Source organism: Anomaloglossus baeobatrachus, chromosome 2, assembly GCF_048569485.1.
Source record: "Anomaloglossus baeobatrachus isolate aAnoBae1 chromosome 2, aAnoBae1.hap1, whole genome shotgun sequence".
NCBI classification, from domain to species: Eukaryota; Metazoa; Chordata; class Amphibia; order Anura; family Aromobatidae; genus Anomaloglossus; species Anomaloglossus baeobatrachus.
This window is the reverse complement of record NC_134354.1, coordinates 425,495,088-425,522,205: the sequence shown is the minus strand read 5'-3', so window position 1 is coordinate 425,522,205 and position 27,118 is coordinate 425,495,088. Positions and strand designations below refer to the sequence as shown.

General features: G+C 47.2%; 1 protein-coding gene across 1 annotated transcript in view; it reads right to left on the bottom strand.

The window, feature by feature from the left end:
• Window positions 1–516: 516 nt before the first annotated feature.
• Window positions 517–27,118, bottom strand: part of HPCAL4 (hippocalcin like 4) — a 103,042-nt gene continuing 76,440 nt past the window's right edge. The window contains exons 2-4 of the mRNA XM_075336217.1: window positions 7,783–7,960; window positions 7,437–7,652; window positions 517–2,808 (exon numbers count right to left, since the gene is read on the bottom strand). Coding sequence (XP_075192332.1) covers window positions 2,611–2,808; window positions 7,437–7,652; window positions 7,783–7,944 — 576 coding nt within the window. The 5' untranslated portion in view covers window positions 7,945–7,960 and the 3' untranslated portion in view covers window positions 517–2,610. The remainder of the gene's footprint in view (window positions 2,809–7,436; window positions 7,653–7,782; window positions 7,961–27,118) is intronic.

Below are 27,118 nucleotides of genomic sequence, written 5' to 3'. Positions count from 1 at the left end.
GCTCTGTTGTGTTGGTATATCACATAAAATTCCAATAAAATACATTTAAGCTTATAGGATTAACATGGAAAAAAAGGGTAAAATTTCACAGGGTATGAATACTTTTTCAAGGCCCTGATATGTGTAACTATTAGGGATGATTGAATACTAAATATTCAGAATCAGGTTATTCGTACCAAACAAATAGTATTATCCTATTCTTCGTCAATTCGTCATGTATACCAAACCTAATGCAAGTCAATGGGGAACCAAAGCATTTTTCTGGGAAATCTTCAAGAAAAATGCTTGGGTTCCCCATTGACTTGCATTAGGTTCGGTATTTGTGACGAATACTGGAACAGTACTAGGTATTCTGTACAAATATCCCGAACCCTAATATTTTAGTATTCGCTCATCACTAGTTGTTATAATATCATTATAAACACACACAAATATATATCTTTTGTCCTCAAGTGTGACACTGTGAGCATTAGTTTCGTAGTTTCCCATGGGTTTTATTAAAAATGCAAAATAATGTTTTCACGATTTTATTATATTTTTTATTTTCAAATAGAAAAATATACCAAGTCAACTTGTACTGTTCAGACTATACATTCACACACAGAGCAAGCAAGGGTTTAGGAATTTTCTGCTGGGACAGTCATGGGGACAGTTAAAAGGCAGACAGGCCCTAAATTGACATACAATTTTTCAGCATAATTGCATTATGGTAACCATAGCAACACAATTAGGGCTCAATTTGTTTGCTTATCCGTTTATTTGGCACATAAGGGAATTCGTAGTTATTATTGTTGCCATAGAAGTCTTGTCACAAACAAATTTCTGAGCCTGTCTCTCAAGTCACCTAGAAATGCGGTAATAATGCTCCAAATATGTGTCTGCCATGCACTTGGTGGTTTGAGATCTCTATGAAAAAAAGAACAGTTTCATCAATGACAATCACCTATGTGGTATCTGCCACAAATTCACATTTAACAACACTCAGACACTGTAACTATGCACATTTCTTGTAAAAAAAAAATTATATAAATAAATGACAAGAAATAGCATGTTGGTATTCTACTTATGTAACATGCAAATTACTCATATGTAAAGCAAAATAAAAGCGCATGCCATGCATCCAGAGCCAATCTATTGTGACTTATATGGACATAAATACCGTAACATTCAGTTCATAGATTTATGGTTTTCCTCTATATTCCCTCCCATGTGTAAGGCCGTGTTTCCATGTAGGGGTAATACTGCTTTTGTTCCCCACAGGTGTAGGCCTTCTGCTCTGTTTATTATATTCTTGTGTTAGATGAGTTTTCCATATATATTATGTAATATAACACGTTTTAGGTGTTGATTTGACAAAACATCAGAAACATTTAAAATGGATTTGCTCTTTTATGTGCATTTTTCAGACTCCCCATAAGTGTATATGGGAAAAAACACCCCCCAAAAAACAGTTTTGAGACTTCTTTACATGCACAGTGGGTATGACTTTGTGAAATCACAACTAGTTTGCTTATAAAAAGGTGAACATAGTTGATTTTCTGCACAAAACATGCGCCATTACATGGGAAAATGGCCTAATTGGGATTTCTTTAAAGTTGATATCTAAAGTCAATTGCCTAAATAGCAATATGAAATTTACCTCCAGTTTTATGCACACAAACTCATGTATGAGGAAATTGCTGGGTATCCAATAGTTTGCTATTCCCTTATACACTGCACATGAGCTGAGATGCCGATGTAACAAGCTGGAGCAATGCTGAGCTATAAGCAGGGAAGCCACAGGGAATTAGTTTTTCCTACGCTTTTGCTACTGTAGCTCCACTACAAATCTGTTGGACTGTTATCGGCAGTCACTTAGCTATATCTGTCAGTCTTAGAGATTTTGGAGTGATGGTCCCACATGTGCGCTTCTACTCTATTCATTAACACATAGGACTCGGGACCCCTGCTCTTATAATCATGAGGTCCCAGATATTGTACCCCCCATGGATAAGCAACTTATCACCTATCCTGTGGATAAGTGCCAAGTTGGGTCAATCTTGGACAACCCCTCAAAGTAGGGGACCAAATATAGCCCAACACTGTAGGCTGGCTGTTGGAACGCATTACGACTTTTGAAAGCAAAAAAACATATCCCAGTGCTTAGCTGCCCAGCTGAAAATATGTATAATGTACACTGCTTATATATCAAGCGCCAAACAAATTTCATGAATTCATCCATGACCAATCAAACAGTAAATGTAAACATTTTTACTGTGAAGAACTAGACTCTTCTTGTTACCTTACTCATTCACAGACAGATTTATATATGTAGAATTATGCGAATAATATCTAAACTTTAAGCCCAAAAAAAAAAGAATGACATGATAGAGCTGAAATCCTGTACACAATGAAATTGTGTACCGATGTGTGTATCTGTGCGTGTGTGTTATACTGGTCGGCGTTATCAGTCTCATATCATCATTTGTTGAGAAGTTGATTCACCACCTCCCTCTTTCATGAGATCAGGACTGTTACTGAATAGGAAGAAAGTCCCAGGACGATGTGGGATGGGAAAGGTAGTGAGGTGCATGCAGGGTGCTCAACAGAGCCGAGAACGTGGAGAAGAGGCTATTTTTGCATGTCACATTGCAAAAGCAGCACTATGGAGGGATCACTCTTTGCTGCCTCCTTAAATTCTTCAAGGGTGATTTGATCATCTCTGTCCTTGTCCATCTTTGTGAAGATTTTGTCGACTCTCTGTTGTGGAGTTAGGCCATCTTGATTCATGCGCATCATAATTACAGTGCCAACCATTTTGTAAATGGCCTAAAGATTAAAACAAGGAGAGGAAATAATTATTTATAATTTATTAGATCCAATAGTAATAAAAAGTATATATTTTTAAAGCAAACCTGTCAGCAGCATTTAAGGTACAGACAGGGCCATATTGGCGCTGTGATACTGATTAAAATGATACCTGAGGTGAAGAAATACATTTTGTATTTCCATGGGGAGTACGGATGGCACAGGGGCTACTGAGCTGACATTAAGGCTGGGGACCCTGTGCTGTCCCTTATCCTTACAGTAGACCTGAAGGTGGTCAGGGTTGAGCCACCAGGGTGTCCTGTTGGGCCCTGATCTAATACCCCCACATCCCCTAACCCAGGGCTGGACAGAACACGAAGAATAACTCCACCCACAAGACAAAGACTAGGGGATAAACTCAAACTTACACCGCAAATATCCACAGATGAGAAACAAAAAGACACATTAGGGAATAAACCAAAGGGGACGGAGTACACCAGGGAGCTATCAAGCAGCTCAGACAATAAATCGCCGATCACCAAATGGAGGATCACCACAGACAGCGGGCTATCGTAACTGCAAGCAGAAACTATCTTCGGTGATCTCCTACTACACACCCCAGCCTTAAATAGGAGGAGCAGCTGTGGAAGAAAATCAGCAACCTGGTTCTCATTACGCTGCTCCAACAAGGATTATCCCCTGCACGGCGGGGAGCAGTGAAACAACTGAGACGATGTCCAGTCGAGCTGAGCACTTACGAGATACTAGGTTGCATGTCGGACTCTGCAATGTGAACTGAGTCCAACGCAGTAGCAATAATCCGCGTCTGCGGATACAGATGGCGCATGATATGTATATTGTCTTTAATCTGTGCTTGAAAATTTTTTTTCTATTCATATCTTCATGAATCGGGGTGGGACTGTATGTAGTGTCTTCAGCTCTTTTCCAGCCCCTCTGCTGCCTTTGGGTATCTATTCTTCATCCTTATTTAACTTTTGCCATGGTGCCATCCTAGCTGCAGGTGGCCATTGAGCAGATTGATCTCTTGGAAGTCTTCAGGAAAATGGCGCTGGTGGCTGCGCATGTGCAGATTGCTCAGTGCCTCCATCACCATTTTACTGAAGTCCACTATGAGATCAATATTTGCAAACGCCACCAGCTAGGATGCAATATTTGCAAACGCCACCAGCTAGGATGCCAGTGCGATATTTAAAGGATGAATTAAAGACACCCAGCAGCAGTGGAGGGGCCGAAAAAGAGCTGAAGACCCTACCTACAGTCCTGCCCCGAAACAAGAAGGTAAAATAGAAGAAAACTTCAATCACAGATTAAAGAAAATGTGCAAAATGGTTTACTTCACCTTAGCTATCATTTTAATCAGTATGATAGCGAGCGCCAATATGTCCCTATTTCTACTTTACTTGATAAAGTGCTGCTGACAGGTTCTCTTTAAAAAGGAGTTGTCCTATTAAAAAAAGCATTTATCACACATCTATGAGAGATGATAAGTGTTTGATCACTGGAGGTTAAGGAGCAAGGACCACTGTGAAGGTTTTCTTGTGAATAGCGGTAGTACACCTTTGTAGTCACTGCTATGTTTACTTTGTGGGCGTTGTGGTGCCCATGGTAGTGAACACCATGGATAATCATCCTGTGAACTAATTTGTCCTTCACCCAGGGAACATTACAGCCCTCTTTCATGTAATTGGTGAGAGTTCTGATGGTAACCCCAGCAATCATACATTTATCAACTATCCTGCTAAATAGTGATAAATGCTTCTTATGGGACAATCCCTTTAATATACCGTATTTCATTCTGTAACAATGCAACTATTTATAGCAAAAACAAAATGCCCCTTCAGAAATACTCCCAATAAAAGATCTATTCTGCTTCCCTCAGCTATTGTTTTACAGAAGCAGTAATACGAGATTCTTCTCTTAAAACAGGTGCAGAATGAAAATGGGACCAAAACCATGCAAAGGTGATTTTACACACAACACATTCTTCACGCAGATGTAACAGAGCCTGACCAACAAAATAACCAGGTCTGATATGAAATTTTTCATGGTATCATAATATTGTTGTGTGTTGTTTTGTAATAGTTCTACTAATGAATTAGTTAGGTATATATCTAATTGGGAAGAAAAATCAATAAAGTGGTATTCAAACCAAGGCTTCTAACCTGGGAACAGCAATGGATGTCTAGGCATCAGATTGCTTCTATAAAAAAAGCTGCAATTGTCTATATTGTGTTAACGTTCAAGTACCATTTCATAGCCTTTGGTTTTCTGAGTCTCAGATTACTGTAGTTAAACATTTTATACAGTTCTCAACATGGATATTGAAACACCAAGAAGGAAAGCTTGTAAATTTATGTAAATCACAGGACCAATAGACATGGTGATTACATGCAAATGATGAAAAAACTAGAATCAACAACATTTTCAAAATATCTTAATGTATTCAATATTCAGCATGAGTGTCATGTGCATAAATACCCGATCTTACATTCCTTGTCATGCCATCAATGAAGGTATTAATAGTTATCTGAGGAATGTTCTGCCATGTTGAATGCAATTGGGCACACAAATCCTTAAAATTCATGGCTGGAAATTCTCTTTGCATTTGCTGGCCAATAACATCGAAGATGTGCTTGATGAGAGACAATTCTGGCGATGCTGCATGTCATGGTAGCACGTTTTGGCTGCTCACAGTAGCATGAGCCACATACGGTCTGGTTGGTGTTGTAGTGATGACTAACAAGAACTAGGAGACTGAGGAATGGCTGTACCACCAGTTTGAATCTCCTGGCAGAAAACCACACCGAAACGGTGTCAAAAACATTTTTGTGCATTTCTTTGCGAAGATATGCAGATTTGGTCCTGAAATTTATACACCATATTCCTGCATTAAATCTGCATCTTGTAGCAAAAAAAAAAAAATCACTTCACTATTGCATCAAAACCACATTGTGTTTTGATGTGTTTTTTTTTGCCAGAATATGAAGATTTGGTGCAGAAATACGGTGTATAAATTTCAGGACCAAATATACATCTCCTGGCATAAAAAACAGTTTTCTGCCAGGAGATCCAGGTTTGTGAACTCAATGACCTCATTTGAGTTGAGGTCACCGAGTTTAACACAGTAAGTTTACCTGTGGTCACAGGTGGGGTACCATGGGAACCTCCAGCTGTGACCACAAATAAACTGAGTGACATCACCGCTCATTGATACAGCTGTGAGTCTCTGCCTGAAGCCCATAGCATGCGGACATGTTCTGTACCCACGCGTGACTTTAGTATTTAGCAGAGCCAGAATCGTCATGGGACCTTTGCAGATTGCATCGGAACTGGGTGTTTGGGGTTAATAAAGGGGTGAAAAAGGATAGGGTTTTTTGTATCTTATTTCAAATAAAGAATTTTTTGGTGTTTGTGTTTATTTCTTTTCACTTACAGATTAGTAATGAGGGGGTCTCATAGACGTCTCCCATTACTAATATAGGGCTTAGTGGCAGCTGTGACCTGTCATTAACCCCTTATTACCCTGATTGCCCTGGTGCGGTGGCAATCAGGATGAGCTGGGTAAAGTTCTTGGATCGTCACATCTAATGGATGTGACAATTCTGGGCGGCTGCAGGGTGCTATTTTTAGGCTGGGTGGGGGCTCAATAACCATGGGTCTCCCCAGCCTGAGAATACCATCCCAAGTTGTCATGGTAGAGTATCAAAATTGGGGGGGGGGGATTCGCAGGTTGTTTTCTTATATAAATAAAATTTTTTTTAATTATTTATATATATATATATATATATATATATATATATATATATATATATATATATATATATATATATATATATATATATATATATATATATATATATATATATATATATATATATATATATATATTATATATTTATTAATAATGAAAAAAGCCACATAGTGTCCCCATTAGTTTGATACAGTCAAGATGAGTGCACAGCTGGAGGCTGCAGCCTGTAGCTGTATGCTTTATCTCTGCTGTGTATCATTATATGGGGGGGGACTCTATGCTAATTTTTTTACTTATTTATTTTTACACCGCTATAGGGACACCCAGTGTGTGTGACTTCAAGCAGTCAGACATGCTATCACACAGGGTAGGGGTGCTCTCTGACTGTAACCAATCACAGACGCTGGGACTGCCAGTGGGCCATGGAAGCAGTTCATATGCATGAGGGTAATGAGTGGCCCCAGAAGGAGCATTACAGCCACGCGGAGACTAGTAAGTATAACGCATTGGCTTTATTTTTATTCTCTTGTTCCTTTATTTTTTTAAATTACCCGGCTGGCTGGATCCGGACAGTTATCTGGAGTTCCCTGAGAACTCAGAGCCTGGGATCGGTGCACGGTACTAGGTTACCCATGCAGATCTGACTTTTACAGCCCAGGTTCGCCCATCACTAGTCTTGACACTATAAAGTCTTTTTAATTCTAGCTTTGCAAGATATGGTGTCATTTACTATTAAAATCCATAAGATTTCACATACTCATGTTTTTTATTAGATTTGCTCCAGATAAATTGAAAACTTATTTAATATCCATTCATGCATTTACTTTTCTCTCCCCACATTGTTATGCAATACAACACAACATTTAATATTTCATACCTCAATAATCTCCAGCATTTCCAGTCTCGTAATCTTCCCGTCTCCATCTAAATCGTACATCTCAAATGCCCAGTTTAGCTTCTGTTCAAAACTGCCACGTGATGTGACACTCAAGGCGCAGATGAATTCCCGGAAATCAATAGTACCGTCCCCATTCTTGTCAAATGTACGAAAGGCATGCTGAGCAAATTTAGAAGCATCACCATATGGGAAAAACTGCAAGTACAATATAAGCAGATATTTTGTAAAAGATATAATGTATTAGTAGAATATATTTTATTTGGTTTCAAGTCTATGATCATGTATATAATATGCTATGAGTAGCACATGTCTTGGCAATAAATACCTTAATATAGAGCTGCTGGAATTCTTGTAAGTTAAGGATGCCAGATGGACAATCCTTCAGGAATCCTTTATACCAATGCTTTAATTCTTGCTCTGAGAATTCTGTGCTTTGCACTAAGTCTTGTAACATCTCTGGAGCCAGCTTGCTGTTTGGTTTTCCCATTTTGGCACTACAAAGGCTTAAAAACAAATTAATGTTCTAGTTGAAACTATTTTTTCTTCTTTTATTATTTTGTACACTGTGTGCAGAATTATTAGGCAAATGAGTATTTTGATCACATGATACTTTTTATACATGTTGTCCTACTCCAAGCTGTATAGGCTTGAGAGCCATTTACCAATTAAGTAAATCAGGTGATGTGCATCTCTGTAATGAGGAGGGGTGTGGTGTAATGACATCAACACCCTATATAAGGTGTTCTTCTTTATTAGGCAATTTCCTTTCCTTTGACAAAATGGGTCAGAAGAGAGATTTGACGGGCTCTGAAAAGTCCAAAATTGTGAGATGTCTTGCAGAGGGATGCAGCAGTCTTGAAATTGCCAAACGTTTGAAGCGTGATCACCGAACAATCAAGCGTTTCATGGCAAATAGCCAACAGGGTCGCAAGAAGCGTATTGGGCAAAAAAGGAGCAAAATAACTGCCCATGGATTGAGGAAAATCAAGCGTGAAGCTGCCAAGATGCCATTTGCCACCAGTTTGACCATATTTCAGAGCTGCAGCATTACTGGAGAATCAAAAAGCACAAGGTGTGCCATAATCAGGGGCATGGCCAAGGTAAGGAAGGCTGAAAAACGACCACCTTTGAACAAGAAACATAAGATAAAACGTCAAGACTGGGCCGATAAATATCTTAAGACTGATTTTTCAAAGGTTTTATGGACTGATGAAATGAGAGTGACTCTTGATGGGCCAGATGAATGGGCCAGAGAGGTCCACTCAAACTTAGACGCCAGCAAGGTGAATGTGGGGTACTGGTATGGACTGGTATCATCAATGATCAACTTGTGGGACCTTTTCGGGTTGAGGATGGAGTGAAGCTCAACTCCCAGACCTACTGCCAGTTTATGGAAGACAACTTCTTCAAGCAGTGGTACAGGAAGAAGTCGGTGTCGTTCAGTAAAGGTCTAAAAGATGAAAAAATAATGACATGGCCCCCTTGTTCATCTGATCTGAACCCCATAGAGAACCTGTAATCCCTCATAAAATGTGAGATCTACGGGGAGGGAAAACAGTACACCTCTCGGAACAGTGTCTGGGAGGCTGTGGTGGCTGCTGCACACAATGTTGATTGTAAACACACCAAGCAACTGACAGAATCTATGGATGGTAGGCTGTTGAGTGTCATCATAAAGAAAGGTGGCTATATTGATCACTAAGTTTTTTGGGGCTTTGTTTTTGCATGTCAGAAATGTATATTTCTAAATTTTGTGCAGTTATATTGGTTTACCTAGTGAAAGTAAACAAGTGAGATGGGAATATATTTGTTTTTTATTAAGTTGCCTAATAATTCTGCACAGTAATAGTTACCTGCACAAACAGATATCCTCCTAAGATAGACAAATCTAAAAAAAAACCACTCCAACTTCCAAAAATATTCAGCTTTGATATTTATGAGTGTTTTGGGTTGATTGAGAACATAGTTGTTGATCAATAATAAAAAAAATCCGCTAAAATACAACTTGCCTAATAATTCTGCACACGGTGTATATGTTCTATGTACCAAACACAAAAATTTTTACAATTGTTAGGGTGACTACTTGAAAAAAATAAGGTCTAGGAAGTGTGACTAGAGTGGTTTTAAAGGGAATCTGTCACCAGGTTTTTACTCTCACATCTGAGAGTAGCATAATTTAGAGGCAGAGACCCTGATTCCAGCGATGTGTCACTTACGGAGCTGTTTTCTGTAATTTTGATAAAATCAATGTTTTCTCTGCTGCAGATCTAGCACTTATACAGAGCTCATGAATATGCTGGACTACCTGGCAGCACGCCAAGTAGTCCTCTAATGATAATCTACTGCTGATTAATTGGTGATTTTATCAAAACTACACTAAGCAGCCAAATGACACATCGCTGGAATCAGGGTTTCTGCCTCTATATTATGCTGCTCTCAGATTAGGTGGCAAAAACCTGGTGATTTATTCTCTTTAATAACAAATAGAGTAATATCCAGTAGGTTTCTGAATTGAAAGGAAATTAAAAAACAAAACAAAAAAACCCCCAAAAAAACAAACATCTCATTAATACTATATTAATATATAATATTTTATTGAAATAATCAGCATTTACAAGACAAAAAGAATATATCATGCAGATGTAAAAGCAGAAGACAAACAATACAGGCATGATGCTATGAATCAAATGTTATGGGTTCACCTGGTGAGGTGGATTCTCTAAGCCACAGTTCAGGGTGGACAAAATGGATGAAAGTCGATGACAAAGAGGACAGGACTTTCTGTATTGCATGTGAACCAGGACAACAAGCAGAGCAAGATACACCAGAAGATACAAAGCTCGACCATATATAGGAACTGAAGATGTACAACAAGTCCAGGACTTGCAGCAACGTTTGTAGTGTGTAACATAAACAACTCCATAGAAAAGTTTGCAGTGCTTACAACGCGCGAAAGGTTAGCAGCAGGTCTGAGCTAAGAAGTGCTTAAATGTGCCTTTCTATCTACAGCAATGCATTCAATCAGGTCTTATCTGACTATAGTAATCATACCTCCCAACTTTTAAAGAAGGAAAAGAGGGACAAAGTTTGCGGTGCGCGTAGCGCGCCGCGGCAAATTTTTAGGCCACGCCCCCTAACCACACCCATTTCACAGTCACGCCCATATCCACTCCCCATCCACACCCATTCAGCACAAACACGCAGGCAGCCGGCGGGCCTCCAGCACAAACACGCAGGCAGCCGGCGGGCCTCCAGCACGGACACGCAGGCAGCCGGCGGGCCTCCAGCACGGACACGCAGGCAGCCGGCGGGCCTCCAGCACGGACACGCAGGCAGCCGGCGGGCCTCCAGCACGGACACGCAGGCAGCCGGCGGGCCTCCAGCACGGACACGCAGGCAGCCGGCGGGCCTCCAGCACGGACACGCAGGCAGCCGGCGGGCCTCCAGCACGGACACGCAGGCAGCCGGCGGGCCTCCAGCACGGACACGCAGGCAGCCGGCGGGCCTCCAGCACGGACACGCAGGCAGCCGGCGGGCCTCCAGCACGGACACGCAGGCAGCCGGCGGGCCTCCAGCACGGACACGCAGGCAGCCACAGTGAGGCGGCCGGTCGCCTTCACAGACAGGCGGCCGGCCGCCTTCACAGACAGGCGGCGGGCCGCCCGCACAGAGAGGCGGCCAGCCGCCCGCAGAGAGAGGCGGCCGGCCGCCCGCAGAATGAGGCGGCGGGCCGCCCGCACAGACAGGCGGCGGGGGGCGCCCGCACAGACAGGCGGCAGGGGGGCGCCCGCACAGACAGGTGGCGGGCCGACCGCACAGACAGGCGGCGGGCCGACCGCACAGACAGGCTCCGGCCGGGGGTGAGGGGGGAGGGAGGGAAATCAGCGCTGGGGAGATTAGTTTACTGTACCAGCAGCAGCACAGGCAGCGCTCCTCTCTATGCCACGTCTACTAGGATGGTAGGAGGGAAAAGCAGGGAGGCGGAGAGAGAGTGGGTGGGCGGAGCCCGGGAGCCAGCCGTCCCGCCCGTGGCAACGGGACAAACAACGTAAAGCGTGAAAGTCCCGCTGTATCCGGGACGGTTGGGAGGTATGCAGCATGTTAGAATGTGTACATAAGATCCTGCTGGTGGTGGCCGCAGCTTATAGGCCCCAAATCTGGTGACAGGTTCCCTTTAAAGTGAACCTGTCAGGTGCAATATGCACTCAGAGCCAGGAGCAGTTCTGGGTGTATATTGCTAATCCCTGCCTAACCGTCCCTGTATACACTAGCATAGATAAAGAGATCAAGAACAAATATTTTTAAAGATCTTATATCTTATGCTAATGAGCGCGGGGACTAGTCACAAGGGCGTTACTTCACTTGGCTAGTCGGCTCGCATAGCATGTTAGCATGTTATTACGCCCCTGTGTGAGTACTAACACGCTATATGAGCCGACTAGTCAAGTGAAGTAACGCCCTTGGGACTAGTCCCCGCGCTAATTAGCATAAGATATAAGCTCTTTAAAAATACTTTTTCTATAGATGCCTTTATCTATGCTAGTGTATACAGGGACGGTTAGGGAGGGATTAGCAATATACACCCAGAACTGCTCCTGGCTCTGAGTGCAGATTGCACCTGATAGGTTCCCTTTAAAGGGAAACTGTCACCAGAAATTTAGCAAAAAAAATAAAAGATTCCCCTCTGCAGCTCCTGGGATGAATTCTGGAAAGGTTCCTGTTGCTATTGTGCCCCCTTTGAGACTTAAAATAATACTTTATGAAGTCTTACCTTTTTGTATGCAAATCTGTTTTTATGGTCACGGGGGCGGGCTGCCTGGCGTCCGTTATTCCCCCTCCTGCCGTTGTACGCCGTCCCCCATTGCTCATTTCCATACATGAGGACGCCTTCCTCATGTAACTGTCCTCCTGAAGTTTTGTGCATGCCCAGTGCCACTCTCGCGGGAGTGAGCACTGTGCAAAGTGTGAACGCTTTTGAGGTGATTGCGCAGGCGCGAGATTATGGGCGGCGCTGTGATTGTCATCAGCAAAGTCATCCAAGTACCCGCCCATAATCTTGTGCCCGCGCTTCTCACTCTGCCTCCACCGTTATGCGCAAGCACTGTCCATATGAACCACGTTACCTATTACCATGGGCGCGAGATTATGGGCGGCGCTGTGATTATCATCAGCAAAGTCATCCAAGTACCTGCCCATAATCTCGTGCCCGCGCTTCTCACTCTGCCTCCACCGTTATGCGCAAGCACTGGCCATATGAACCATGTTACCTATTACCGTGGGCGCGAGATTATGGGCGGCGCTGTGATTGTCATCAGCAGCGTCATCCAAGTACCTGCCCATAATCTCGTGCCCGCGCTTCTCACTCTGCCTCCACCGTTATGCGCAAGCACTGGCCATATGAACCACGTTACCTATTACCGTGGGCGCGAGATTATGGGCGGCGCTGTGATTGTCATCAGCAGCGTCATCCAAGTACCCGCCCATAATCTCGTGCCCACGCTTCTCACTCTGCCTCCACCGTTATGCGCAAGCACTGGCCATATGAACCACGTTACCTATTACCGTGGGCGCGAGATTATGGGCGGCGCTGTGATTGTCATCAGCAGCGTCATCCAAGTACCCACCCATAATCTCGTGCCCACGCTTCTCACTCTGCCTCCACCGTTATGCGCAAGCACTGGCCATATGAACCACGTTACCTATTACCGTGGGCGCGAGATTATGGGCGGCGCTGTGATTGTCATCAGCAGCGTCATCCAAGTACCTGCCCATAATCTCGTGCCCGCGCTTCTCACTCTGCCTCCACCGTTATGCGCAAGCACTGGCCATATGAACCACGTTACCTATTACCGTGGGCGCGAGATTATGGGCGGCGCTGTGATTGTCATCAGCAGCGTCATCCAAGTACCTGCCCATAATCTCGTGCCCGCGCTTCTCACTCTGCCTCCACCGTTATGCGCAAGCACTGGCCATATGAACCACGTTACCTATTACCGTGGGCGCGAGATTATGGGCGGCGCTGTGATTGTCATCAGCAGCGTCATCCAAGTACCCGCCCATAATCTCGTGCAAGCAGTAATAGGTAACATGGTTCATATGGCCAGCACTTGCGCATAACGGTGGAGTCAGAGGGAAAAGTGCGGGCACGAGATTATGGGCGGGTACTTGGTTAACGCTGCTGATGACAATCACAGCGCCGCCCATAATCTCGTGCCTGCGCAATCACCTGAAAAAGCGTTCACATGCGCAAAACTTCGGGAGGACAGTTACATGAGGAAGGCGTCCTTGTGTATGTAAATGAGCAATGGGGGACTGCGTAAAGCGGCAGGAGGGGGAATAACGGACGCCAGACAGCCCGCCCCCGTGACCATAAAAACACATTTGCATACAAAAAGGTAAGACTTCATAAAGTATTTTTGTAGGTCTCAAAGGGGGCACAATAACAACAGGAACCTTTCCAGAAGCAGCCCAGGAGCTGCAGAGGGGAATCTTTTACTTTTATTGTGAAATTTCTGCTGACAGTTTCCCTTTAACTGGTAGGGGAGCCAGGATAAAGCAGAGCTGAAGCTGTTGGGAAGCTAGGACCCAGCAGCTCTGCTCCACAGGCAGGAGACCACTGATCGGTAAGCTAATAGAAGCCTGCAGATGTCACTCTGCATAGGTTATTGTCACTGCTATCTGCAGGAGATAAGTGCTGATTGCACGGTCTCCTCAGCTTCCTGACTCCCCGTGTATCTGCAGCAGTGAGAAGCCGCACACGGGGAATCAGAGAACATCTGCAGACAAACGCAGGCTCCGGGACTGGGGGGGTCGGCTCTGGTGCAGGGGGGGGGCTCTGCTGCAGGGGGGGGTCGCTCTGCTGCAGGGGGGTCGCTCTGCTGCAGGGGGGTCGCTCTGCTGCAGGGGGGGGGCTCTGCTGCAGGGGGGGGGGCTCTGCTGCAGGGGGGGTCGCTCTGCTGCAGGGGGGGGTCGCTCTGCTGCAGGGGGTGATTCATACCTCAGCAGCAGTCACAGGAGTAGGTGCGCACTCGGCTCTGTAATGAATAGTAGAAGGGAGAAACAGCGAGGCGGGGCTACAGTGGGTGGAGCCGGGATAAACAGCCTCACGGGCGGGACCCGGGATCAAAGGCTCAGAAGAGGGACTGTCCCGCTGTATCCGGGACGGTTGGGAGGTATGTAGTAATCATCTATTCATACTCATCTGTGAGAGTTGTGTATGACATGGGGCTGCTGCAAATACACAATGTACACAGAGGTACAAAACAATCAGCAGTTGAAGGAAAACATGCTCACTCTGCACTGTAATGAAAAGACCTATATAGGAAGGATCCAGGACATACCAGTAGATGGATGTGACTCGCCCCCCCCAGGGCTATGGGACACCCGGTGCCGGGCCGGACTAGTCCGGTGGTAGTCAGTGGTGGCTGGGCCCGGCTCCGTGGCCCTGGTGGGTGTCAGTAGAATATGTGGCTTGGTTGTTAAAGTGTGTGTTCGTGACGCCACCTGTGGTATGCGGCTAATAAGCCGCCGCTGCTGTGTGAGGCCTCCGGGATGATGTTGTGGCAGCAATGGTAGTACTGCTCCCCACAGGTGGAGCAATGCCCGGGGCACAGTTGGTGCTTGTGAGTGTCTATGCAGGTGAAATGACAGAGGCAACTCCAAGGGTGCAGTTCAAGTTCTTTACTCACAGTTCTTTTCAGGGCAGGCAGGACCCTTGGACTGCTGAGACCACTGTCAGGGACCTCCGTCTTCTGGGTGATTCAGAGTGTGAAATCCGGTACCCTCTCTCTTAGTGTCTCCTTCTCTGCTGTCTTCACTAGCCTTGCCCGAGTTTGGATGGCCCTGGCTTGGCCTCCACTACAGCCTCCAGGCTGGGGGGTCACCTGTCGGCTGATTACCCCTTTTCTGGAAGTCTGCTATGGGTTCTGGCCCTGGGAGCTTACAACGTCCCTGGGCCTCGGTTTTTACTGTTTGGAGATTGTCTTTTCACTCCTCCAGTCTCTAGGGACCGTCCCCTGTCGCAGCTAATCACTCCACCGATGTCACTGTGGACCAGGCCACCGCAGCCTGCAGCTACTCGTAGCGCCTCTGGGCCCTCGGCTTCGGTACCCAACAAGGACAGCTCGTGGTACCTACAGGACTACCCGCGGCCCTGCGACCCTTTCTTTCCTTCTCTTCTTTCTTTCTTTCTTTTCTTTCTCCTCCTTGCCTGCCTCCAGCAGGCCTCCTCCTCCCTCCTTTCTCTCGTTCTTCTTCTCCAACTACATGCTGCTTCTCTCACTCCCTGAGGTAAACTGAAACTAACTTGACCTTCCTTTCTCTATCTGCTCTCTGGTGGCTCCTCCCACCTCCCTAGTTGCTAAGCTACCACCCTATGGGAGCAGGGATGGGTCTTACAGCCCCTCTCAGCATGCAGCATGGGAGGGTTGCCTGCCACTTTCCCTGGTCCTGTGTGTCCCTAGCAATGGGTGTAGTGTGGATTTACCAGGGGACCGGAGTTCACTCTCTTCCTCTCCCAGAATGGGCATCACACCGCAGATGGGGTACAATGGCCTGTGGCGACGGAAGCCTCAGGGGCGCCACACTCCCCCACAGCAAATCCCAGCACGTCCTCAGGCTGAAAAACAACAAAAATATGTGGAGACACTGCAAAAACATTTTTGTATGCAATAACATAAACAGTAAAACATTTCTTCCCTTTATGGGAGGCACATGAAAGTAAACGTTGCAAACTTCTTATAAAGAAAAATTCTAAGTGTGCACTTCCAGTCCATTGCACGGTTTGGGCACATCCCCCATAATTCTGGTAGGGGGCACAACAGGTGCAACTAATTACATTTTTGGCTACTACAAGTCCAGTAGCCCGGCAGTTCGTTTCTTTCAATCAAACAAAAGTGACATCATCAACCAGCCATTAAGTCCAATGGCCTGGTTACATCAGACATATCAACAACATACCAGCCACTAAGTCCAGTGGCCTGGTAGGACATCACACATACACTTCCACCGGGGCCCACATTTCAGTTCAGTGGCCCGGTAGCACATAACATGGGGGGTGACGTCTTCAAAAAGAATCAGGAGCAGTACAATAGGAAAGGGTGTCATCTTCGAAAAGAATAAGGGGCAAAACACGAGGGACATCTTCAAAAAGAATTAGGGGCTATGTACAGTTTGGCAGCTCTTCATCTTCCTTGTAGGGATTCTTCTCCGGCTCCCCACCTGGCAGCAGGTAGACAGCGGTCAGCACAGTCTGCGTCTCCTGCGTGGCTGTAGCAGGCCTGCTACAAGATGCTGCGTTCTGGGCCTGCTCTGAGGTAGTGCTGCTGGCTTGCATAGGGTACTGGCTGGCGCGAGGCTGCTGGCTTGCAGGGGGTTACCAGCCATACGGCGCCACTCTGGCTCTTCTGGGGCTGCCTCCTTGTCTTGGCGGGCCGCGCCTGGCATGGCGGCGGCCTGGGTTGGAGTCGCTGCTGCGGTGAGATCTTGGCGGGCCGCACCTGGCGTAGCTGCGGCCCGGATCGGCGTCGCCGTGTCGGGCGTCTCTCCAGGGACCGCGGGCATGGCAGCGGGGGTTGGGGCTCTCGCGCCGGCAGGGGCATTAAATGACTCACCCCTCAGTTGCATCTCCGGTGTTCTGGTGGTCGCTGTCTTGCTGCAGGGTGCTGGTATCGGAGCTGCGGTCGTGGCACGCGCGCCTGCAGGAGGACCGGGCAGGAACCCCACCGGGCAATCCGGGCTCCGCCGGCTGGGGGTGTCACTCTCTTTACCCGGCTCTGCAGCGGCGGCTGGATCTTCTCCGCTCTCCAGGACGCAGGACACAACCCAGTTCTGAGGTGCGTGTCCCGGCTCTGCCACTCCTCCTCTGGCCGCTCGTTGCTCGGCGTCCATCCTTTTAGCTTCTTCACGCGCCATCTTTTCTTCCTCCGCCTTCTATGGCGGGCACCGCTTCGCGCGCTTTTCTTGGACAAGGGGGCGGGGCTTCTCTTCGCGCCCTTTCTTCTTGCACGCCCCCCTTCTTCCCGCTCTCAGCAGCGCTAATGGCGGTGGTTTCTCAGTAAAGTACACAGTCTGTCACACGGTTCTTCAGGCGCACAGTACCCGGTTAGACCGGGCACGAAATCCTGTTCGTGACGCCAAAATTGACTCGCCCCCCCCAGGGCTATGGGACACCCGGTGCCGGGCCGGACTAGTCCGGTGGTAGTCAGTGGTGGCTGGGCCCGGCTCCGTGGCCCTGGTGGGTGTCAGTAGAATATGTGGCTTGGTTGTTAAAGTGTGTGTTCGTGACGCCACCTGTGGTATGCGGCTAATAAGCCGCCGCTGCTGTGTGAGGCCTCCGGGATGATGTTGTGGCAGCAATGGTAGTACTGCTCCCCACAGGTGGAGCAATGCCCGGGGCACAGTTGGTGCTTGTGAGTGTCTATGCAGGTGAAATGACAGAGGCAACTCCAAGGGTGCAGTTCAAGTTCTTTACTCACAGTTCTTTTCAGGGCAGGCAGGACCCTTGGACTGCTGAGACCACTGTCAGGGACCTCCGTCTTCTGGGTGATTCAGAGTGTGAAATCCGGTACCCTCTCTCTTAGTGTCTCCTTCTCTGCTGTCTTCACTAGCCTTGCCCGAGTTTGGATGGCCCTGGCTTGGCCTCCACTACAGCCTCCAGGCTGGGGGGGGGTCACCTGTCGGCTGATTACCCCTTTTCTGGAAGTCTGCTATGGGTTCTGGCCCTGGGAGCTTACAACGTCCCTGGGCCTCGGTTTTTACTGTTTGGAGATTGTCTTTTCACTCCTCCAGTCTCTAGGGACCGTCCCCTGTCGCAGCTAATCACTCCACCGATGTCACTGTGGACCAGGCCACCGCAGCCTGCAGCTACTCGTAGCGCCTCTGGGCCCTCGGCTTCGGTACCCAACAAGGACAGCTCGTGGTACCTACAGGACTACCCGCGGCCCTGCGACCCTTTCTTTCCTTCTCTTCTTTCTTTCTTTCTTTTCTTTCTCCTCCTTGCCTGCCTCCAGCAGGCCTCCTCCTCCCTCCTTTCTCTCGTTCTTCTCCAACTACATGCTGCTTCTCTCACTCCCTGAGGTAAACTGAAACTAACTTGACCTTCCTTTCTCTATCTGCTCTCTGGTGGCTCCTCCCACCTCCCTAGTTGCTAAGCTACCACCCTATGGGAGCAGGGATGGGTCTTACAGCCCCTCTCAGCATGCAGCATGGGAGGGTTGCCTGCCACTTTCCCTGGTCCTGTGTGTCCCTAGCAATGGGTGTAGTGTGGATTTACCAGGGGACCGGAGTTCACTCTCTTCCTCTCCCAGAATGGGCATCACACCGCAGATGGGGTACAATGGGCTGTGGCGACGGAAGCCTCAGGGGCGCCACAGATGCAGTTTATTTCCAGTGTTTCAAAGCCTCCTGGCTTCTTCTTCAGGAAAAACTACAATGCAGAAGTACAGACAACATTCAGCTTATAAAGTTGCTGACATTTGAATTTTAATGCCAAGGAAGCACATGACATGGCTAAGATCACAGCCAGTGCATGGTAGCAAAAAGAACAACTTGATTGTATATTCCAACTTAAAACAGAAAGAAAAGGAAAACTAAAAAAAAAAAAAAAATTATGTAGTAATTTTGCTGATTAGTGAAAAATATAAAAAACTGAAAAATAAAAATTTGTTCAGATTAAAGATGGGCTAGAACTTCTGATTTACGTTTCATTTCTCTGCATTTCTGCATGTAGCTCAATAGCATTATACACCTCTCAGCACCTAGAAATCAGTTCTAGCCCATCTTTAATCTTCACAAATTATTTTTTATCCTTTTTTATATTTTTCACTAATCAACAAATGACATACAACATTTTCTTAGTTTTCCTTTTCTTTAATATTTGTATGATTGGAATGTACAAATAGTCTTTTTGATATCACACACTGTCTTTGAACAGTGACAGGTCATGTGCCTCCTTGGCGCTAAAATTCAAATGTCATCACCTGTATAAGCTGAATGTTTTCTGTACTTCTGCATTGTAGATTTTCCTGAAAAAGAAGCCAGAAGGCTCTGAAACGCAGAGCAATAAACTGCTTCCATCTACCGATGTGTCCTGGATCCTTCCTATAGAGGTCTTTTCACGCAGCCCAGAGAGAGCATGTTTTTCTTCAACTGCTGAAGAAGTGCTTAAATGCAGATTATGGAAACAAACAGGAATGTAGAGCGATGATTGCCAGCTCAGAGATCTGGTTGGTGAAACAAAGTCAATGTCACACTGTAACAAATTACCAAATTAACTGAATATGTAGATAGACATGTCTAACTGATTTGGCCTTAAAAAGGTCTTGAGTGATTATGTCACTGGAGTTCCATGGGCAGCTTGTGAAATCTGATGTGGACCATAGTAAAGAGGGGAAGAGAACAACACCTGACCCTCATGAAAGTCCTGGCAATGCAGGGGTGCACAACATTTTTTTGGTCCAAGGGCCACAATGTCATACTGAACCAATCTCAAGGGCCACAAAATAATTTAAAGGGGTATTTACATGAATACATCTGCAGTTTGAGTGTTTGAGAAGTATTTTGAGAGTTTCTGCTCCAAAAAAAAAAAAATCAATGTGCACACACCCAAATTTAAACGGAGTTTTTGGAGCAGAATCTTCATTAAATGCTCCTCATAATCTCAAAAATAAATTGTGAGGCTTTTTTAGTTTTAACATGAAGCACTGTATAGATTTCTACATGATCAGAAGCACGTTAGTACATGAGTGCATTGCCAAGTTTATTACAGTGATTAATTGTGCTTTGAGGTGAGCCCCATATACACTTGTATCAAGTAAACCTGCAACTCCCAGGATGCCCTTAACAATGATAAGGCGATACTGGGAGTTGTTGTTACCAGCCATCATCAGACTGTGGATTATACAGGAATCACAGTACTGATGAGATGCTGGAAGGATCACAAATAAAACTTACATCCAGGTACCTTATAGGTGAGTGACATCTTTTCTGATCGTTCCTACTCTTTTGTCTTCATGTCTCCATGAGGAGATATCATGCCCAAAGCTCATCTCTGCAAATTTCCCTATTCTCCACCTTTAGCAGCACATCCCAACACCATGCCCCTAAAATAAAAGTATCATAATACTGTCCATGAACAAAGATCTCTCATGCTGCACCCCTGAATAAATAATTGCCCCTAAAGGGTGCTTTACATGCTGCGACATCACTAACGATATATCGTCGGATCACGGTGTTTGTGACGCACATCCGGCATAGTTAGCGACATCGCAGCGTGTGACAGCTAGGAGCGACGATCAACGATCGTAAAAACGTCAAAAATCGTTGATCGTTGACACATCGTTCCTTTTCATAATATAGTGAAAAGTGAAAAGGAGGCAGTTCGCCGGTCACAGCGACGTCGCTAGGCAGGTAAGTAGTGTGACTGGTCCGAGCGATGTTGTGCGCTACGGGCAGCGATTTGCCCGTGACGCACAAACAGGGGCGGGTACGCACGCTAGCGATCTCGTTAGCAAGATCGCAGCGTGTAAAGCAGCCTATAGACTGAGTCTAAAGGTTGCTTTACACGCTGTGACATCGCTAACGATATATCGTCGGGGTCACGTCGTTAGTGACGCACATCTGGCGCCGGTAGCGACATCGCAGCATGACACCAAGGAGCGACGATCAAAGATCGCAAAATAGTTCATCATTGACACTTCGCTCCTTTCCTTAATATCGCTGCTGCCACAGGTACGATGTTGTTTGTCGTTCCTGCGGCAGCACACATCGCTATGTGTGACATCGCAGGAACGACGAACATCTCCTTACCTGCGTCCACCGGCAATGCGGAAGGAAGGAGGTGGGTGGGATGTTACGTCCCGCTCATCCCCGCCCCTCCTCTTCTATTGGCCGGCCGCTTAGTGACGCCTCAATGACGTTGCTATGACGCCAAACGCACCTCCCCCTTGAGGGAGGGATTGTTCGGCGGTCACAGCGAGGTGGCTGACAAGGTATGTTCATGTGACGCTGCCGTAGCGATAATGTTCACTACGGCAGCGAGCTTGAAATGTCGCACGAACGACGGGAGCGGGTGCTATCGTGTTCGACATCGCTAGCAATAGCTAGCGATGTCGCAGAGTGTAAAGCACCCTTAGGCTATGTGTCCACGCTGCGGATTTTGCGCGGATTTTGCTGCGGATTTACCGCGGATTTTCCGAAAATCTGCAGCAGCGGCACTTCCAAGCCATTTCAATGGCATTTTGGAAATGCTGGGTCCATGCTGCGGATTTTTCCGCGGCGGATTTGCCGCGGATTTTGATCCGGAAAAATCTGCAGCATGTCAATTATTGTTGCGGATTTTGGTGCGGATTTTGGGTATAGAATGGGGAAAAAAAAAAAAATCCGCATCAAAATCCGCGGCAAATTCCCGGTAATCCGCGGCAAATCCGCGGCAAAAATAAGGTGCGGATTTGCCGCGAAAGTCGCGGATTTTCATGCAGAAAAATCTGCAGGTACATTCTACCGTGGACACATAGCCTTAAGGCTATGTGTGCACTAGAAAGTGACTTTTTCTCAAGGAAAATCTGGACCCTCTTAAAGAATCTCACACCCGCAGTAAACAAAAAACGCACCAAAAGCGCAGCGAAATCCGCATACGCTTTTTCCGCTGTTTGCCGCGGATTTACCATGGATTTACAGCGGATTTTCCGCAGGTTGGTCCCTGCAGATTTTTACTATTATCTATGGCAAAAAACGCAGGTACCTGCAGAAAAGAAGTGACATGCACATTAATTCCGCAGCGGAAAATCCGTGGGTAAATCCGCGGGTATAAAAAAAAAACAAAAAAAGCAGTGTGCGCACAGCATTTTTTAAAACCCATAGGATTTGCTGGGGAATGACTGCAGCAATGTTAAGCACATTTTCTGCAGCAAATCCGCTGCAAAATCTGCAGTAAATCTGCAGCGTGTGCACATAGCCTTAGGGCGGCTTTGCACACTACGACAACGCAGGTGCGATGTCGGTGGGGTCAAATCGAAAGTGACGCACATCCGGCGTCACTTGCGATGTCGTAGTGTGTAAATCCTAGATGATACGATGAACGAGCGCAAAAGCGTCGTTATCGTATCATCGGTGCAGGCTCCGACATTTCCATAATGCCGGTGCCGCGACAGGTACGATGTAGTTCCTCGTTCCTGCGGCAGCACACATCGCTGTGTGTGAAGCCGCAGGAACGAGGAACATCTCCTTACCTGCCGCCAGCAGCTATACGGAAGGAAGGAGGTAGGCGGGATGTTTACATCCTGCTCATCTCTGCCCCTCCGCCGCCATTGGCCGCCTGCCGTGTGACGTCGCTGTGATGCCGCACGACCCGCCCCCTTAGGAAGGAGGCGAGTCGCCGGCCAGAGTGCATGTGAAGCTGGCGTAGCGATAATTATCGCTACGCCAGCTATCACAAGATATCGTACCTGCGACAGGGGCGGGGACTATCGCGTGCGACATCGCAGCATCGGCTTGCGATGTCGCAACGTGCAAAGCCCGCCTAAGTCTCTGGAGAAGATCACGATGTCATGCAGATAGATTAGGACGAATGGATACAAGACATCATGAAAGATCTCATTAAAGTGCTGGAATACAGCTGGTGCATTGCATAATCCGAAAAGGCATGACAAGATATTCATAGTGACCATCATGGATGAGAACACAGCTTTCCATTCTTTTGGCTTTAGGTTATAAGCTCCATGCAGGTTTAATTTAAAGTGAACCTGTCAGGTCAAAAAAGCGTTCTGACTTACAAGCAGGAGCCTGTGTGAGCTACTAACCCCTTCCTACCCATCCCCGTGTTATATTGTGTAATATGAAACTGTCGCGGGCGGAGGAGGGGACGCTGCGCTCTCCCACTGCTCGGGTCCGGCTGCCGCTGTGGCCGCTGATGCTCGGTGGCTCGAGCGATGGGCCGGATCCCGGGGACTCGAGCGGCGCTCCTCGCCCGTGAGTGAAAGGAGGAATGGTTTGGGTTTTTGGGGATATTGTCTGTGACGCCACCCACGGTTGTGGTGATTGTGTGGACACCACCGCTGCTCTGGACGGGGATCCCGGGAGCGGTGACAGGGAGCAGCTTTGTTGTTATTCCTCCCCTCCGTGGGTAGGGGGTTGGTTGTCCCGGGGCCCGGTGATGGGGTAGGGGTGGATGGCAGGCCGGGTGCGGGGCCTGGTAAGGTGCAGGGTCACAGGGGCAGCGCAGTGCCGCACGGCACGGTGGTACTCACTCAGCCTGAGACGTTGACACAATTCTCGGTAAAACACACGGCTGGAAAGACGGTTCCCACGGACGGCTGCTGTTGCTTTTCCCCGGTAGTTAACGGTGACTGTCTCTTTCCCTGCACCTAGTACTTCTGTTGGTTGCGATGGGTTCCCACCAGTAACCCGCTCCCCGACTTGGATATGGGCCGGAGGAGCCCCTCTTTGCCCGCAGGCGCTGGCCCTGAGAAACTGGTGCCTTGGCGGTGGCGGTGTCTCTCATACGGTTGGACTGTTGCCTTCAATCGGGACTTAGTTGTTTGGAGACCCGGAGGTCCCCTTCACTGACGGATTTGGCAAATTCACGGTGACTCTAAGCCTTGCCGGGATCCGAAAGGCCCCTGCCAATGGTGCTGGCTTCTCCTTGTGTACCGGTCCGGTACCGCCGGGCCACCACCCGTCCACGGTCCTTACGGCAACTCTGATAGGTCACTCCTGCAGACGGTCACCGCTGTCTGCTAACCTTGCTGTCTCTGTCCGGGGCACACACCCGGACCAACTTCAGGCTCTTAAGCTCTCACTTTTCTCCTCTCACTTTCACCTCTCAAACTCATCTCACTTTTCTCATTTCTAACTGTTCTGCCTGGTTTTCCCGCCTCCAGGACTGTGAACTGCTCGGTGGGTTGGGCCAACCGCCTGGCCCACCCCCTGGTGTGGACATCAGCCCCTGGAGGAAGGCAACAAGGATTTCTGGTCTAGCTTAGATGTGCCTAACTGGGGTGTAAGGTGTGGTGATGTCATTACCTGTAACCCCTGGCTTGTCCAGGGTGTCACAAAACTAATAAAATAAGTTTTATTACTTTCATATGTACTATGTAAATAGCATAGGTCTCTAGCCCCATGGGCGTTGCATCGCCCTATAGGCGTCTACATGCTTTCCATGATATCATGCCCCTGTGGGCGTGATACCATGGATTTACATCAGCGATGTGACCGTCGCTACTTCAGAATCTCAAGCTTTCTTTCCTTCCTCCCCTCCCTTCCCCACTCTATCCTTAGTAAGATGTTTGTTTTTCATGTAAAAATTTCAATAGCGCTCTTTGGAAACAGAATCTTGCACGTGCGTGTGCTTACCATTCTCGCCGCCTTATCCTGGTGTTTGCGTGTCGGTTTCTGACGCGCACTGTGCAAGCTCAGAAGACGCCTGCGGTTCCGGTCATGAGCAGTGCGTCAGAAGCCGAGAAGCAAGCGCCAGGATGAGAAGGCGATGAGAATGGTACGCACGTGTGACGCCCTGGCCTATCAGGTCGTCACAAGGGTGCCGTACAATCTGCCCTTCTGCATGGTACCCGCTCCTCCTTGGTTACGGGTCTTGTCAATTTGGTGTTGCTACCAACAGGTATACCTAAATCCTGAGGAACACTCTGCACCACACCCACCAAACACCCATTGGGCAGCCTGAGGAAAATAGGGACACCCAGATGGAGGGATGGAAGAGGGAGGGCAGAGAAGTCAGTTGAGTAGTAGTTGAGCAGTGAGACAGCAGTGACAGGACAGGTCACGCTGTGGAGCTGGGCTCCTGTACCCATCCCAGGTGCCAGACGTTGGCCTGGCCAGAAGACGCTGGAACCCCGGTCGCAGGGGGTAGTGACAGGGGGCACGGTGCTGCTACAGATAGCAGGCCGGCTGCCTTGTTCTACAACCGGGCAGGGGCCAGGGCACGACAGGGTACACGAACCCTAGGCTGGGAAGAAGCTTCACGCAGCCCAGTAATTCACCCGACGGGAATGGAGGCTTCAGGAACCGTTCCCCACCCACTCCAGAATCGGGTAGTAGCGCAACGAGGGGGATAGGACTTCCCACAACCGTCCATTAAATCCCAAGCGTGAACCCTGAGAGCAAGCTCACCCTGCTATCCACGCAGGTGAGTGGGACTCGAGTAGTTTTAGGCGAAAGGGATTCACACAAAGGACACACAGTGGCAAGGTACAAGGCTTCAGACCAACCAGCAACACCAAAGGGGCACGGACCCAGCGTGCTCGACCAACGGAGACGGAGCATTCAAGAGTTTGGTTTACCTGGTGTCAGCATCAGTGACTTTGGACTGTGTGAGTACCCGATATCCCTTCAACCATGACGGGTTCCCCACTCCATCCATCACAGAGTCCCGGGACACCACTCCCCCTGCCCACGGAGGGGTTAACATCTCAAGCTGCCACACACCATCGTCCCCGGTCTCCCCCCAAACGTTAGTGGTGGTCCCTCACGTTACCACACACCGTGGGTGGCATCACGAACATTATCCCGTTCACCACCCAAAACATTCCCCCTTTTTATTCCGGGTAGCCGCGCGACCCCGCCTCGGATCCGGAGACCCCTCGAGCCACTGTGGATCTGGGTCCATGCAGCTCATCGGTTGTCGCGGGGGCGGCACACGCGCGCACAGGCGAGGTTCTGAAGCTGCAGAAGTGACGTTGCTCATGTAAATCCATGGTATCACGCCCACAGCGGCGTGATACCATGGAAAGCATGTAGACGCCCACAGGGCGATGAGACGCCCATGGTGCTAGAGACCTATGCTATGAAAGTAATAAAATGTATTTTATTACTTTCATATTACACAATATAACAACACGGGGATGGGTAGGAAGGGGTTAATAGCTCACACAGGCTGCTGCTTGTAGGTCAGAACACTTTTGACCTGACAAAGTTCCCTTTAAGGCTGTGTGCGCACTTTGCTTTTTTCATGCGTTTCCGCAGCGTTTTCAACTGCAGTGTTTTAATGCAAAAATGCATGCGTTTTGATTTTCAAGCAACGTCTATGGGAAATTGTGATTTCTTGTGCACACAGTGTCGTTAAAAACGCAGTGTTTTATTTGCCGAAAATTTGACAAAATCTCTGCGTTTAAAGAAGCAACATGTCAATTGTTTTTGCCATTTTGGCAGCGTTTTGCTAACATTAGAGTCAATGAGAAGTTGCAAAACGCATCCTAAATCAAAATCCTAGCGTTTTACATGCTTTTTTCATGCAGAAAGCATGCTTTTTAAACAAAATAAAAGCATGCGTTTTTGACATTATATTAAGGGCATGATATGTCCCTTTACACACACACAGTCCGACAATTAAATTAATGAAAAATCAATAAAATATCGTTATTTAACACATAAATATTAGATCACAGTTATCATTTTAATAAATTAGCTATTTTGTATATGATTTTAATCATGATATTTGTTATCATTTTTTTTACTTTTTTTTCAGTGTTTGAATATTTAAACTTTATTTAGTAGCTTATTTGTATTAAAAACGCGTCTGACTTTAAGCAATGAAAAAGCATGTAAATCGCGGTAAAAACGCGGCTAAAACGTGGAAAAAACAAGCGTATTTTTAGCATTTTTGTGGTCAAAACCAAATTTGACAAAGACAATTACTGCCAGAGGATGCA